Here is a 16,168-nt window from a genome sequence, read left to right as displayed (position 1 = left end):
GTTGTCGATGAACTGGAAGAGGCAGGTAAGGAAAGGTCAAACCGAAGACGTTTCTTCTTAAATCCGAAACATGAGGCAACTGTGGTATGAAGAAAGCTTTTAAGGGGTACTTGGAAACAGACACATACATATACACGTGTGAGAAATAAAATGAAATTTTTTAACAAGGATAGTTTTTAGATTTTTTCTAATTTATTTTTGAGAGAGCGAGAGAACGCGTGTGCATGTGTGTGCGTGCACGGGCAGGGGGTGGGGAGTGGCAGAGAGAGAAACTGGCTTCCCGCTGAGCAGGGAGCCTGATGCAGGACTCGATCCCAGGACCCCGGGATCATGACCTGAGCCGAAGGCAGACGCTTAACCGACTGAGCCACCCAGGCGCCTGAAATAAAATGAATTTAAAAATACGGTTTGGAGAACCGACCTTACCCCAGCTAATGCTTCATGCAGTCACACCTACCAAAATAAACAAACAAACAAACAAAGACTTTTAGCTAAACAGAAGTTCTTTTTTTTTTTTTTTTAAAGATTTTATTTATTTATTCATGACAGACAGAGAGAGAGAGAAGCAAGCTCCCAAGGGGCAGGGAGCCCGATGAGGGACTCGATCCTAGGACCCTGAGATCATGACCTGAGCCGAAGGCAGATGCTTAACCATCTGAGCCACCCAGGCGCCCTAAACAGAAGTTCTTAAGCTAACATTTTAAATGTTTAACTTTGACAACAAATATTAGCCCACTTATGAAACTTTCTTACTCCGTCCTTCTAACGGCGGCCACAACACCTTGCCATCTCACAACTGGTTCTCAAGGTTGTTCTCAGTGCTCAGGAAGGCTCCTGTGCCTATTGGGTCTATGGGGGTACGTGTGGAGGGGGTCGGGGGGGGAGCAGTGTTCGGAAATGTAGATGGCTTCAGAACAGAATCACCAGTAGATGGACCCATAAAGAACCTTTGCAGTCATGTCCCACCTTCTCATTCCATAGTCAAGGTCACCTACCCAAGTTAGTGACAGAGATGGTAGATACCCTAGGTCTCCTGAGCCCTACACCCAAAGCATGGGCTCTGGCCAGAGGACCTGGTATCACATCTGAGCTCCACCACCCCACCATGAGGGTTGTCTTGAGCAAAGTTCTTCACCCCTCTGAACCCCAATTCTTTATGGGATAAAAATATTACTGACCTCACAGGGCTATTTTAAGAGTTAAATGTCATAATGTATGTAAAGTTCCTAGTCCTGTATCTGGCACATTGTAGGTGGTCAATAAATATTAATGGTTTTTATAGGATAATATTTACTTAATATTAACCAGTTTTATTTATTTATATTTATTTATTTATTCTAACTACAGTATTAAGAAGATACTGGGAAAAATTAAAGCCAAGCAGTATTTTTACACAATAACAACTCAGCATGTTCTTTAGCCAATAAAATATTTTTAAAGAGTATTGACTAACATAACATAATTAAATAAAACTTTAAAAATAATAAAATAAAATAAAATAAAAATTTGCAGTGGAAAAAAAACAATTAACTTCATATTCAAAATAATATGTGAAGGTATTTATTTCTGTTCTCTCTGAAGACAGTAGGTTTCAAGGATGTTCTGAGTATTTCCAAATTCACAGAGCTAATAAATGGCATGCTCAGGATTGAATAAATAAATAAATAAATAAATGAGTATTGAAAACACCTATTTTGATAACGGACACCAGAAACACCAACAGGTCTCAAAAATCAAAGCATAAACTGTTGTCCAAAATGCCTGCATCCAAGGGAGGTGATTCCACTTTTGACACATAAAAAAAAAAGAAATTGGGCGCCTGGGTGGCTCAGTTGGTTGGGCGACTGCCTTCGGCTCAGGTCATGATCCTGGAGTCCCTGGATCGAGTCCTGCATCAGGCTCCCTGCTCGGCAGGGAGTCTGCTTCTCCCTCTGACCCTGCCCCCTCTCATGTGCTCTCTGTCTCTCTCATTCTCTCTGTCTCAGATGGGTAAGTAAAATCTTTAAAAAAAAAAAAAAAAGAAATTTAGTTTTTAGCTTTTTCTGTTATTTTGCCAAGTGTATGACTGACTCGTGTGGAAAGCTGCTTTATTGAGGTATAATTCACGGTATCGTAAAATCCTCCCATTTGAAGAGAAAGAATTTGGGAGTTCTTAGTATATTCGCAGCGTGTGTAACCAGCCACAACCGAGTTACAGAACACTGTATCAAAAACTAATGAGGTACTGTACGGTGACTGACATAACAAAAAAAACCTTTTTTTTCATCACCTGAAAAGAAACCCTGAACCTATTAGCAGCCATTTACTTGCTTTGGAATCCATCCATTTTTCTACCGGTGTTTGAACATTTCCATATCTGACAAGTTTCACGCCTATTTCAACCGCAGCCCCTCCCTGGCTTGTTTCCTCTTCCTGCCCTCTGCTCCTTTCATTTAGCACATCTGCACTTCTCGGTTAGCCCTGCGCCTGCTTTCTGTTTCGTCTTTTCTCCCGTTGAGAGCAATCTCCAGGCCTGGCTCTTCAGTAGAGAATCTTCAGTGCTCACAGTACCACCGCAATCCCCTTGCCTGAGTCCATCCCCAGGTCCAAGGGGCTCCAGCCTTGGCAAGGCGTGGTCAGGAAAGACATCCCACTCAGCTACAACACCATGCCCACATGGTTACGACTTGGGCATAAAACACATTTATTGGTCAAAACGTTATAAACCGAGAGCATTTAAAAAGCACACAGCAACAAGTCCAATACAGAAAGTACAAAAATTCGCCATCTCCTATAAAGATTTTAACAAGAAATAAACTGTTATTTCACAGTTTTGAGCCATATAAAGAAGGAAACCCCTGGTGACGGGTATTAAAGAGGGCACGTTCTGCATGGAGCACTGGGTGTTATATGCAAACAATGAATCATGGAACACTACATCAAAAACTAACGATGTCATGTATGGTGATTAACATAGCATAATAGAAAAAAGGAAGGAAACCGCTTCGATAAATGTCTCCAGTTTTTATTTAGAGAATGAAACGGTTTCTTAGGAACACCATGCCTAAAGGTCACTGTGCAGCTGGAGAAATCTCTAGCAATTTGTTTTCCATATACTAAGAAAGGGAGACAGTCATTTGAACACTCCGCATGCCCAGAGGAAGACAAGGGACGGTGGCAGAGGAAAAAGCAGTCTGCAGATAAAGCTCCATCTCCCACTAAATGTCATTACCATGAGAGAACAAGGGCCAGGCACAGACCATAGAGATAGAGCCAGAGGGGACCTCATAAAGATCATTCACTCCTAAGAGGAAGGAAAGAGCCCAGGGCACCCAGCCAGTTAGTGGAGGACCAGAGGCTAAAGGATTATTTGAAACAGAAGCCCATGGAAGGTAGAAAAGAATAGCACAGCTGTGTTTTCTGGTTGTCTCCGCATGACTGTACCCCACATGGGACAATTGGAAACCAACCAGACCGAAGGCTCCAAGTGGGTCTGGAAACGGAGCAGGGGAGGATTAGACAGCCCTTAGGAATACAAGATCAGATTTATCTTTATTCTCAAGAGAGCCTAAGATAATTCTTTTTTTTTTTTTAATTTTTATTTATTTATTTGACAGAGAGAGACACAGCGAGAGAGGGAAAACAAGCAGGGGAAGTGGAAGAGGGAGAAGCAGGCTTCCCGCTGAGCAGGGAGCCCGATGCGGGGCTCGATCCCAGGACCCTGGAATCATGACCCGAGCTGAAGGCAGACGCTTAATGACGGAGCCACCCAGGCGCCCCAGCCTAAGATAATTCTTAACCAGAATCTAAGAGCTGTTAAAAAAAAAAAGCAGCTGTAACAACCCAGCTGGATGAAGCTAGAGCCAGAATGGGCTTAGGGCTGTCAGTATGGTGACAGATTTGCTTCCACTTCTGAGTAATGGGACTGCCTGGACCTGTATTAATGGTCACAACGTGACAGAGAGGGAAGATCTTTCACTCACCCTGGGCATAAAGCACTTTGCCTTATCCTGCTGCTCAATAATATATAGGCTCTAGTGGCTTAGCTTGTTGTTGAACAACTTGGACGTCCCCCAGTGCACATCACCAAAATAGCTCTTGCAGAAGGAAAAAATCAACAATGCGGTGTACCGGTCTCAAAAAAGAAAAATGTTCTAGGTCCCAAGAAGACAGAGCTCGCTTCAGAGCTGTTAAATCCCTTACATTTCAGGAGTATTTTTAATCATGCTCTGTGTTTGGACACTTGAGTTTTATAGAAGGATTCACAGGTTGATTAATCAATAATTATGGAAGAGCCATATCTCCCTCCTCCTGTTCCATCAGGGCAGAGGAATACGAATGTGGAGTGGGTGCCAATCCACATAAGCTGCTGCGGTTCAACTGCTTCATCTGCAGAAGGACTAATGCCAGACACGAAGCCCCTTCTAGCTCCAGAACTTGGCTTCTATTGACACAGTCTATTGCACTTCCAGCTTAGCGCCATAAGCGTTCACCCTCCCAACCCCCAGAGAGCGTTGAAGGCCCACACTCCATTGGGGGCAGGATCAAAGGCACACAAGATGCAGATTCTACTACCTCAGGATCCATCATCCCATGAGCAAACAATGGATGGAGTTAGACCTTCTTCGCCTTCCCATATAAGATATGGCACTAGGCTGTATCTGGGAAGGATTAAATCAAATAACTGATATATAAGGTATTTGACAAATTCCTTGGTTTTAAATATAAAAAGCTGCTTCTGTATTTGCCATCCTAGAGAAACTGGCACAACTAGGTGGTTATATGGAAGTTGCCTTGTTTCTTTTTTCCTTTGAAAAGATATACAAATTCTATTTGAAAGTAACTCTCCCAGCCCCAGAAATAGGCATTCTATCACTTAGTTTAAAAAAGACAAATACAGTATGAGAACTGGCCATCTTGGCTACTGGGGAAAAAAACCCAAAAAACAAAAACCCACCACCAATCAACAAATCCCATCCACGTTGTCTCTTGTCCGAGGAAAAGAAGACAGAGTAAATGCACCCAAAACGTGTTTTCATATTTGTCACAAACCTTGGTAATTTGCATTGTGGGTGCGGTGGTTTGGAAGAATTGCCAAGTTACAGAAGTGTGGACATTGCATCTCGATTCTACCTTCTGTGCTTCCCAGGACAGAAGCGTACCTTCTCCTGAAGGCAGGGATTGTACTTTTAATGCTATGCACACAATAAAGGCTTACTCATCGTCCCTGCAGTATATATACTTTGATTGTCTCCCTAGTCCCAGTGAAAGGTTTTCATAAATCATGCAGCATCTCTTGCCCTGGTTCCCGTTGGGACACAGCAAAACTGGCTGGCCCTCCTAAGGACCAAAGCTGCAACCTTCAATGTGAGCATAATCGACTTAGCTGGATATGGATAATTTCAATCCTTCTAGCTGCGAGACAAAGGAAATGACTCAGCTTGTGCCCAGTATGCAAGAGAAACAGGAGACAGAAATGTCCAAATTAAATCATAAGTGCACATTTTCTCAAGGCAATTAGCTCAGTTTCTCTTACTGTGTCCTGGGGTTATTTTTCTTGCTGTTATTGTTAGGCTTTGCTATTTAAATTTTATGTGCAATTACAGAGTAGATGAGAATCTTTAAAACAGAGGCGATTTCTGTCACACTATATTAGTGAATACAATATATGGCTCACATTTGTGCTGTAGCAAAAATTCATGTCCACATCTTCATCTGCAATCTGTAGGACTATAAGGAGCTTCCTTGTACACTCTGACTTTATGAAGGGACTTCTGGCTGGATTAAGACCTCTGGAGACCCAGAGAAAGAAAAAGAGATAAAATCCCTAATTTGTACCTAAAAATAAGATCTTTACAGATGCCAAAATTAAAGTTGCTGATGTCTGGATTTCTGAAATGGCAAAATTTGAGATAAATTCATCAGAGCAAAACTTTTTTCATTTTTCAGTGCCTCTGTTTTACTACATGTGGGCTTTAACTGCTTCCTAGATGACCCAGCTGATGTTGGGGGGCTCAGCTTGGCCCCCACTACCAAGTACGAGATTAAAAATCATACCTTCATGAAATCACAAGAGACTATGTGTTGTGAGTTCTTAATAAGTTTCCCTAAAGGAATGAAATTCATGGGTTTTATAATAACTTAAAGGTCTTTACTGTTGTGGTTATGTGGCCTTCACAGCTCTATTCTGAAGACTGACCCCTGACCAGCGGGGGTGCGTCATTTTCCATAAATAGTGCTCCTGGATGCCTGGCTGGTGTCGAGTAATACCAAAAAAGGATTTATAGTCAAATTTTCTCCATCTATGAAAAATAGGTTGTGCCCTATTCCCTGCTTCGATTACAAAATTGATCTAATTTCAAGGCCATGGGTCAGTGGACTCCTGGATTGCTCAACCAGCGTGAAGCCAAAGTGATGCCGGCCAAAACAACCTCAAATGGAAGCATGGAGGAGGTTTGCTTTTTCCTGTGTGAAATGCTCTCCTACTCAAGGCATTCCCCAGCATGGTTTTGTCTGGCTGATGCTGAACTCAGTCCAGGCTCTAGCCCAAGGCTTGATCTTTTAAAAATCAGAGGTCTGAAGATATATTACTAGTAAGTTAGGACAACTCAGGGAAGATGCCCCCAAATACCTAGAGTGGAGGAGGGAGAGAAGCAACAAGCAGCAATGGAGATCATCTAGAAACTACACATTCTTCTTCGTTATGGTAATTGACAAGTAAGTCTTGTCGATTACTGTCCTGAGACAAACAGACCCAGCACATTCTCTCCTTCTGAAAGAAGGTCTTTTCTTATAATAGGTTCATAAAAATTCTTCATCTTAAGGCAAAGGTGGTTTGTGGGTTCATCTATAAATACATTCACTAAACAAGTACTTATCTTGTGCCTGGCCCAGGCACTGGGGAGAGATCAATGCAGAGGAGGAACAGGGTTCCCACTCTCGTGGACCAGACCGCTGTAACGGGCACCTCACAACCAGAGAGTGCACTTCCTCTCATAGCTGGTCTTACTCAAAGAGGCCATTTGGGAAGAAAATTAAAACCATTTCTATTACCATGAAAACCTTGAGGGATTTTAATGTTCTAAAGCATGTCTCCCAAAAGACCTCCTTGTCTATATAGCAAATGAACATACTTCTGAGCAAATGACAAGCATGAATATTTCTAAGCATGAATAGAAATGAGGAGACATACTCTCCTCCACATGGGTTTCCAGATGGTAGATTCATCCTATTTCAAAACCTGCATGAAAATTCTGCACTATTGTATAAAAATGCATTGGTTGATGTGACCTAAAGGATCAAATTATCTAACTCTGAAAAGTAACATTATTCACCAAAAAATGGTCTGAACGTTCAAGCAGAAAAAAAAAAATGATCTCCTCTAGCTCGGTATGGAAAATTAGTTTACACACCGTCTCCTAACTGTTCCAGCTGTGCTAAATAAGAGCTATCATATTTAGTGAAGACACCACCTTAAATTCTTGTGATTTTGGTAAAAGGGTCTAATTATTTTTTGAAACTGTCATTTTTTTTTTGAGCAAATAATCCTAAACCTTTTCTTACCCCGAGAAATGCTTGCACCTTCCCAAGTGAGGAGGATTATTAGAAGGGTTATAGTCATCGCCAACCTTCTCCTACAGTCACCCACTGTATTTTTATTTCCCACGGATACACATCAACATCTGTCACCATAAATAATACTTTTCATTTGCCACTTTGATTCCAGAGTCAAAGAAAAAAGTCCTTAGTTAAAATATGTATCCTCCAATGGGATGTTCTCTCATCCTCTCGAATGCCTTCTAAGAGTATAGTTACTTAAAAATGAGAGTTTCGTGCTCGGGAATACCGTACTTCCTTTTGTGTGCCTCATATAGTTTCCTTAGCTCTTCCATGTAGGTCTGATGCAACTCCTCAATCTGCTCCGGGCTTGGGTGCAGAGTCTGATGAACAGGGATTGGGCGGCCAACTGCAAAAAAGAGAACACAGCCGACGTAAGAAAACGAAACCACTCCACCACAAACGGCTACCTCTCACGGACGGCTCTGGAAAGATCTGCCAATCAGACTCTGTCAGGCCTGCCTGCTCCAATCCCTTGCTCATTTTACTGGCTGTCTCCAACAGTCACACCATCCCATTTGAGAACCAATAAAGAACTTTCCTTCTCTACAGTTGCTGGAGTGGAAGGCCGCTGGTGGTTTTGACTTGAGTCAAGCGAACTACTGGGCTGACCACAGCTGTGAGGTAAGAGGACATAGCTGTGTGCGAACATCACCAGCCCTGTCCCTCTCGTACAGCTGATGGCCCGGCCACAGTACCCTATTGTGACCCACTCCGAAGTCTCAAGTCGTGAGGCATCAGCCCTCTCCTCTGACTCTTAAAATTTCCTTCTAAAAATTTAAGGAATGTTTATCTTCACAGCTAAGAATCTGTATTAGAAAACACACACAATCACAAGAATCCCACTGTTAAGAGTGGAAAACAAAACTAACCAGAAGTCTCAGTAGAAAATTTATTAAATAAACCGCGGAACACTCATGCAACAGAATCCTAGGCAGCAATTTTTTTGAAAAATGAAATTGTATGTGTACACACACACACACACACACAGCGAGGTCTAAAAGGTATGAAGGGGGGGCAAGTTGTGAAATAATACAGTATGATCCCATTTGTGAAAAGATATTTATATTCCTAAGTGCGTAATAAGCTTTAGTGCATTTAAAAAGTCTAGAGACTTTTTTTTTAACACTGTATTTTATTTTTTTATTTTTTTTAAGACTTTATTTATTTATTTGAGAGAGAGAGAATGAGAGAGCACATGAGAGGGGGGAGGATCAGAGGGAGAAGCAGACCCCCTGCTGAGCAGGGAGCCCGATGTGGGACTCGATGCGGGACTCGATGCAGGACTCGATGCAGGACTCGATGCAGGACTCGATCCAGGGACTCCAGGATCATAACCTGAGCCGAAGGCAGTCACTCAACCAACTGAGCCACCTAGGCACCCCAAGTCTAGAGACTTTTTAACCATTACCTCTAGGAAGGAAGGAAGGTAGAGATGGGGGACTTTTCAATTTATCTGTATGGTAGGAGTTTTCTACAATGAGAATGCATTTGTGTTTTACCTGTAATTAAAAATGAGCTAATTGGGCACCTGGGTGGCTCAGTTGTTAAGCGTCTGCCTTCAGCTCAGGTCATGATCCCAGGGTCCTGGGATCGAGTCCCACATCGGGCTCCCTGCTCGGTGGGAAGCCTGCTTCTCCCTCTCCCACTCCCCCTGCTTGTGTTCCTGCTTTCACGATCTCTCTCTCTGTCAAATAAATAAATAAAATCTTTAAAAAAAAAATGAGCTAATTATTATGTAACCTGGCAACTTCTATACATATTTAAAAAGGTGTTTAGATTGTGTCTCAGACTGTTTGAAACCTTGTTACAAGATACACGTAGCTTTGGCACCTGCTTTCCTGGGTCTTCCCAGCTCACCGCGCCCCCTGCTGCTTCCTGATGCCAAGAGTTGAGAACCTACAGGATATTCGGTGACATGCTGGGCAGCAAACAGCTTCTTATTACCCTCTATTAACTTGGGTATGAGGTCAAGTGGGGCCATAGATAATGGAATGGAACTCAGAGGGCAGAGAGGAGGTTTCCTCTGGCCTACTCTAGGTTGTTCCATGCTACATCCAAGGTTCAAATCCATGTCAGTAACAGAAGGTGTTGAGTTAAGGGAAAACCAAGCAAATGTTAATGCAGAGAGAAAGAAGGAAGTAATAAATGAAATCAGCATGGGAGGTAAGGTGGCACGGAGAAGAGAGGGAAACACACAAACACACATATGTAACAGAGTGTATTTTTTTTTTTAAAGATTTTATTTATTTATTTGACAGAGAGAGAAAGCACGAGCAGGGGGGGTGGGAGAGGGAGAAGCAGGCTCCCCGCCGAGGAGGGAGCCTGATGCAGGACTCGATCCCAGCACCCTGGGATCATGACCTGAGCCGAAGGCAGACGCTCAACCATCTGAGCCACCCAGGCACCCTAACAGAATGTATTATTAAGAAGATTATCTATCTATCTAACGCTGCAGTAAGGAGATAAATACAGACATACATAGTAGATACATACCACCTTACTGCAGTATTAATATTCTCCAATTGCTAAATTTTTCATCAGATACAGCCTCAAGAATCTCACATACAGTTCTCTTTTGATAGCCTGGATGTCAAATTTACATAGAGCGGACATCAGGCCTTTGTAACTCAAAAGAAAGCACAGGAACTGTCTTGCTGTCAGTTGTAGTTGGAAATACAGATGAGGAGAGGCTAACGGGGTGATGGTATAGAATAGGAGCTGGTGCTCGACAAAGGGCGCTAGACTAGACCAGTACACTGAGCTAGTAAGTACTTTCCTCGCTGGCCTTAATTCTGACATCCATAGGATAAAAAAGTAGAACTCCATGATCTTGAAACCTCCTCCTAACTCTGACCTTTTTGTTTCAAGGGAAAAAAACACACTGAAGAAATCTACATGTGAATTGAGACTCTATTAGGCAATGACAACAGGCTAGCAAATTCAGTTTTACAGAACTAGCTCCTGGTAAGTGAAATTGACTAAAAAGAAAGGTCAAGTGCAACCATTCAAGGTGGGTGGGGGGGACTCAGAAAGAGACTTAGTGGTCTGAGAAGCTGAAGTGTGTTGTTCCCAGCTTAAATTAAGACTCGTGAAATCTGAATTATTAAGTCTTACTTCCTATCAGCTACACTACAGCTAACTTCAATGCTGTTCTTATTCACGGGCTCACTCTATTTCACATGGTTCTTCTGGAGAGCTCAAACATGCCCGTGACTTCTCCCTTTAAAGTGGGAGATGGGCAGCTTCATCCTTGCCTTTTTCTTGTTTACCTGTACAGAAACAGAGATGCTGGAAATTCCCAAACTATACAAAAAGAACGGGAATTTAGGATGTAAAGCCAGTTCTCCTGCCCCTCCTACGAACCCAAAATTGGATTCGAGAGTAAGAAATCGTTCTCAATTACTTGTTAGGGATAAAGACAGAGGTCACAAAACAAAAACTTGCAAATCTGAGAAGGGTCCCCAGAGCCCTAGAAGACCAAAATTCATTCTCTCTCTCTCTCTCTCTCTCTCCCCAAAAAGATTTTTTACTACTAAGGAGAAGAAAACAAAGCTAAGACTAGTTAGTTGCAAACTGCCCTGTAACTCTCTTTTTACAACACAAAAGAAAAAACCAGCTGCATCAGGCTGCTCTTGCAAATAGAACTCCTTGCCCTGGAAAAATCAATCATCATCTCCTTGTGGCAAAGTCAGGAATCATAGTGCTCCTGTTTATGTTTCGGGGCTTTTTATAGCTGGCGTGCATGTTTGTTCCATTTTCCAATTCCATCCAGCAATTCAAGATTAGTTATGCACTTATGGGCTCACACAGCAGTCTCGCCCTTTTTCTATGGTGCTGTGTTGTAGTTAACCAAGATGAAGAATGAGCAGCTTCATAGGGCACTGCATACATGACTGGAGAGGAATTTGGAAATGGGCATCATTTTCTTCTCGTTGAGGCAAAGAGTAGATCTTTTGCAATAAGAAGTCTTTACTCTATTTTTCTTTAATTATGAAAATTCCACAGAGTTTATCGCTCTAACAGTCTCACACAGGAATTAGCCTTCCTCTGGATGCCACACGAGAGAAAGGCCAGCCTGTTGGCAGAGGCGGTTGGGAAGAGTCAAAATGTGGGTGCCAATGAAACCTGGGTTTACTGAACCTGTGACTTATGGTGGAGGCTCAAATATGCCGGATGTGAGGAAAGAGAGAGAGTGTGTGTGTGCTTCCATACATTTATTGAACACTTAATGGGTTGTATTGGGCACGATGTTAATCCCCTTAACGTTTTTATCTCCTTAAATCGCTACTTTACATTTAAATTTAAATTAGGTTCCCTTCCTTTCTTTGTATTTCAGAGAATCCCTTAGCCTGCCTTCCCCACCCCCCATCAGGATATAATAATGACTTGAAATACAATGGACCACTTTGTCCTCAAGTGCTTTCAAACCAGTTTTATTTTATTAAAGTACATTCCTTTCCCTATCTTTATGTTAAAAAATTCAAAATTAGGGCGCCTGGGTGGCTCAGTTGGTTAAGCGACTGCCTTCGGCTCAGGTCATGATCCTGGAGTCCCGGGATCGAGTCCCGCGTCGGGCTCCCTGCTCGGCAGGGAGTCTGCTTCTCCCTCTGACCCTCTTCCCTCTCGTGCTCTCTGTCTCTCATTGTTTCTCTCAAAATAAATAAATAAAATCTTTAAAAAAAAAAATTCAAAATTATAGAAAGAATAAGCACTTGCATACGCTTCCTTAGATTCACCAGTTTTGAACATTTTGTGCATACCCCCGTGTGTATTTACATATGTTTTTTTTTTTTTTAAGATTTTATTTATTTAATTAAGAGAGAGAATGAGAGAGAGAGCACAAGAGAGGGGAACAGGAGAGGGAGAAGCAGACTCCCCGCCGAGCAGGGAGCCCGATGCGGGACTCGATCCCGGGACTCCAGGATCATGACCTGAGCTGAAGGCAGTCGCTTAACCAACTAAGCCACCCAGGCGCCCCTATTTTTATTTTTGTAGACCCGTTTGAAAATAAGTTGTAGACATCAATGGTTCAATCGCGTTACCATCCCTAAATATTTCGGCACAAAGTACCTGAGAACAAAAACACTGTCCTTTTTAACAACACCACTATCATACCCAAGGAACTTAACCTCTATATGATATTATTTTGTACTGAATCCACATTCAAACTTGATGAGTTGTCTCAATGATATCCTTACAGTTGCTTCACCCCCCTCCCCCCACCATGACAGCTGTTGTGTCTTTGAGTTCTCTTGTCCTTTTGGTCTTTCACGACATTAATATTTTTGAAGAATCCAGGCCAGTTGTTTAATACAATGTCTCACAATCTGAATTTGTCTCCTCATGATTTGATTCAGATGAACACTTTGGCAAGAATACTTATACAGGGAGATGGAAACACATTTAATAGCTCTCAACAATCTGGCCAGGAAGTCTCCTAGCACCTGGGGCCTAGGGAGCACTTTCCCACGTACCATGTCATTTGATCCCCAGCATAACCCTAAGACAAGACAGGACAATTGTAATAGTTTCTAATTCAGAGTCATAAAATCTGAGGCTCAGGGACGAGAAATGAAACCACCCAAGTCACTCAGAATCAGACCCCAAGTCCACATTACTTCCTTCTGTAAATTTAGTCGATGCATGATATAAACAGCTTCTGGATGTCAATCTTGGTTTGTGTGGCTGGCGCCTGAGGGGTAGATGCTACCATCATGTTGGGCCTACAATGCAAAGAACCAATTTCTTAATGGCAGTGATTCTATTTTTCAGTTTTGTCATAAATGTAAAAATGAAACAAACACTTCTACCTCATTCATAATCAAAAGGCAGGCCAAGGAGTTACGAAGTCAGCCGAAGTTGTGAGGCTGGACAGAATGGGATGGGAGCCCTTCCCCAGGCCACATGCAAACACAGCTGATAAGCCTCTCTGGATTATCCAGAATTCAAATAATCTAACACTGCGCGAGGAGGGAGAGACAACTAATTAATACAGAAGGAATACTAGAGCTAGGAAACCATCAGTTTGCAGCCGTGACTGCCTTAATCGATTCAGGCAAGAATTATCAATGGATATTAAAGCCATCGAGTCAAGTCTGATGAACAGAATAATTACACAGTGTCTAAGTAACACTATCCCCAGGTTACTTGTTAATGAAAAGGAAAAAGCCTTTATAAATATAATGCATATAATATATACTTATGTATATAAACATATAAAGATTTCTGTAGATAAATCTTTGTGATTTAACTTTATAGTAGAGAAACCTGGTCAACACCCCACTCAAGTGATCAAAATGAGTATAGCCAACGATGGGACGAACTGACATCAAAAGCCTCTTGATATGATGTACTGAGGAAGACACATCATTTCTGTGGAATTCTTGCCACAAATGCATAACTGGAATATAATCATGATGAAACAGACCAACCCAAGTTGACCTACAAACCACTGACCTATACTCCTCCAAACTGCTCATGTCATAAAGACAAAAGCAAGTTGAAAAACGAATCCAGTTTGAAGCAGGTTGAAGAGATGTGAAAATTAAATGCAATGTATGATCCTGTTGAGGGAAAAAACACTCGACCCCTACCCCCAATACCCTCCAAAAGCACAGCTAACAAGGAAATTATTGTGGCAATTGGTGAAATTTACACTGTACCCTGGTTAACAGTACTTTATCAATGTTCAATTTCCTAAACTGCACTGACATTATCGAGGAGAATCATCTTGCTCTTAAGAGAGATACAAAGGAGCAAAAGTCATGATGCCTGCACACACTCAAACAGTTTACTTATAACAATAGTAAAAAGAGTATTTATTACACCATTAGAGAGAGAGGAAAAACTGTAGCGAAATATTACCAACTGGTGAGTGTGGGAGAAAGGCACACAGGAGTTCATTTTCTACTCATGAAACTTTTCTGAACTTTGAAATTTTTCTTTTTCTTTTTTTAAAGATTTTATTTATTTATTTGACAGAGACACAGCGAGAGAGGGAACACAAGCAGGGGGAGTGGGAGAGGGAGAAACAGGCTTCCCGCGGAGCAGGGAGCCCGATGCAGGGCTCGATCCCAGGACCCTGGGATCATGACCTGAGCCGAAGGCAGACGCCCAACCACTGAGCCACCCAGGCGCCCCTGAACTTTGAAATTTTTCAACATAAACTTTTAAAAATTAAAATCCACACATACCATGACACATGAAACCTCCCCCTTTCAACGGCAAATTCCCTTGTCTCTTACTTTATGGAGCTTCCCATCATACTACCATACTGACTCTACAACTTGAATTTAACATTAGCTTCCCTTAAAATTTTTAATGGGTACTTGTTAGATATTTGAAAACTTACAACTTACAATCAGAAAGGCATAACTAAAGAATGAATTGTTTACAAATGTGTCTTGAGTCCCTATCCTGTGGGCACTGGGAATAGAGCAGAGAACAGTAAGACAAAATCCTTGCTCTCCCGGAGCTCTGTATTGTAGAAACAAACAAAGCAATTCCAAGGAACTGCAATTCTTTACACATTGTTCTTAGAGTCTAAACTTCTTTCAATTACCCATCCTGGGTATCATGATGGATGTGATATTTAAATCAGTTTCTCTCTATTATTTATGTAATGAAACACAATATATGTGAACATTTTATTATATTTTGATAAACTGACAATAACAAAATATATAAATTACATACTATTTGTGAAATGTGTAAAGAAAATATATGGTATCTTCTTTTTTTACTTTTTTATTAAATTTTTTACTTTAATTCCAGTATAGTTAACATAGTGTTATATTAGTTTCAGTTGTACAATATTCAGCACTTCTATACATTACTCAGTGCTCATCACAAGTGTCCTCTTAATCCCTATCACTTATTTCTCCATTCCCCCCCACTGACCTCTCCTCTGTCCATTCTCTATAGCTAAGAGACTGTTTCTTGGTTTCTTTTTTTTCTTTGCTTGTTTTGTTTCTTAAACTCCACATATGGTGAGATCATATGGTATTTGTCTTCCTTTGGCTTATTTTGCTTAGCATTATACTCTCTAGCTCCATCCATGTTGTTGGAAACGGCAAGATTTCATTCTTTTTTACAGCTGAATAACATTCCACAATATATATACACCACATCTTCTTTATCCATTCATCTATAGATGGATATGTGGGCTGCTTCCATAACTTGGCTGTTGTAAATAATGCTGCAATAAACCCAGGGGTGCTTGTATCCCTTTTAACTAGTGTTTTTGTATTTTTTGGGGTAAATACCCAGTAGTGCAATTACTGAGCCATAAGGTAGTTCCATTTTCAACTTTTTGAAGAACCTCCATACTGTTTTCCCCAGGGGCTACACCAGTCTGCATTCCTACCAACAGCACAAAGGGTTCCCCTTTCTCTACATCCTCACCAACACTTGTTGTTTTTTGTGTTTTTTATTTTAGCCATTCTGAAGGGCGTGAGGTGATATCTCTTTGTAGTTTTGATTTGCATTTCCCTGATGATGAGTGATGTCGAGCACCTTTTCATGTGTCTGTTGGCCAGTTGTATTTCCTCTTTGGAGAAACATTTTTTTC

At 41.5% G+C, this 16,168-nt stretch overlaps 1 protein-coding gene across 6 annotated transcripts in view; it reads right to left on the bottom strand.

Annotated features, from left to right (window-relative positions):
* Positions 1-16,168, bottom strand: part of MOGAT1 (monoacylglycerol O-acyltransferase 1) — a 101,221-nt gene that overhangs the window by 58,326 nt on the left and 26,727 nt on the right. For 5 of the 6 annotated variants that reach the window (XM_045867882.3, XM_054505994.2, XM_045867888.3 and 2 more), the window contains exon 6: positions 7,831-7,945. In XM_045867882.3, coding sequence (XP_045723838.1) covers positions 7,831-7,945 — 115 coding nt within the window. Of the gene's footprint in view, positions 1-2,638; positions 7,946-16,168 lie in introns of those variants that run through there. The other variant, XM_045867887.3, reaches the window with a different exon arrangement.

Source organism: Mirounga angustirostris, unplaced genomic scaffold (assembly GCF_029215605.1).
Source record: "Mirounga angustirostris isolate CCGP_5_RB_7025 unplaced genomic scaffold, mMirAng1.0.hap1 SCAF_3, whole genome shotgun sequence".
Lineage (NCBI taxonomy): Eukaryota > Metazoa > Chordata > Mammalia > Carnivora > Phocidae > Mirounga > Mirounga angustirostris.
The sequence above is the reverse complement of the archived record's forward strand: the minus strand, read 5'-3'. Positions and strand labels throughout refer to the sequence as shown.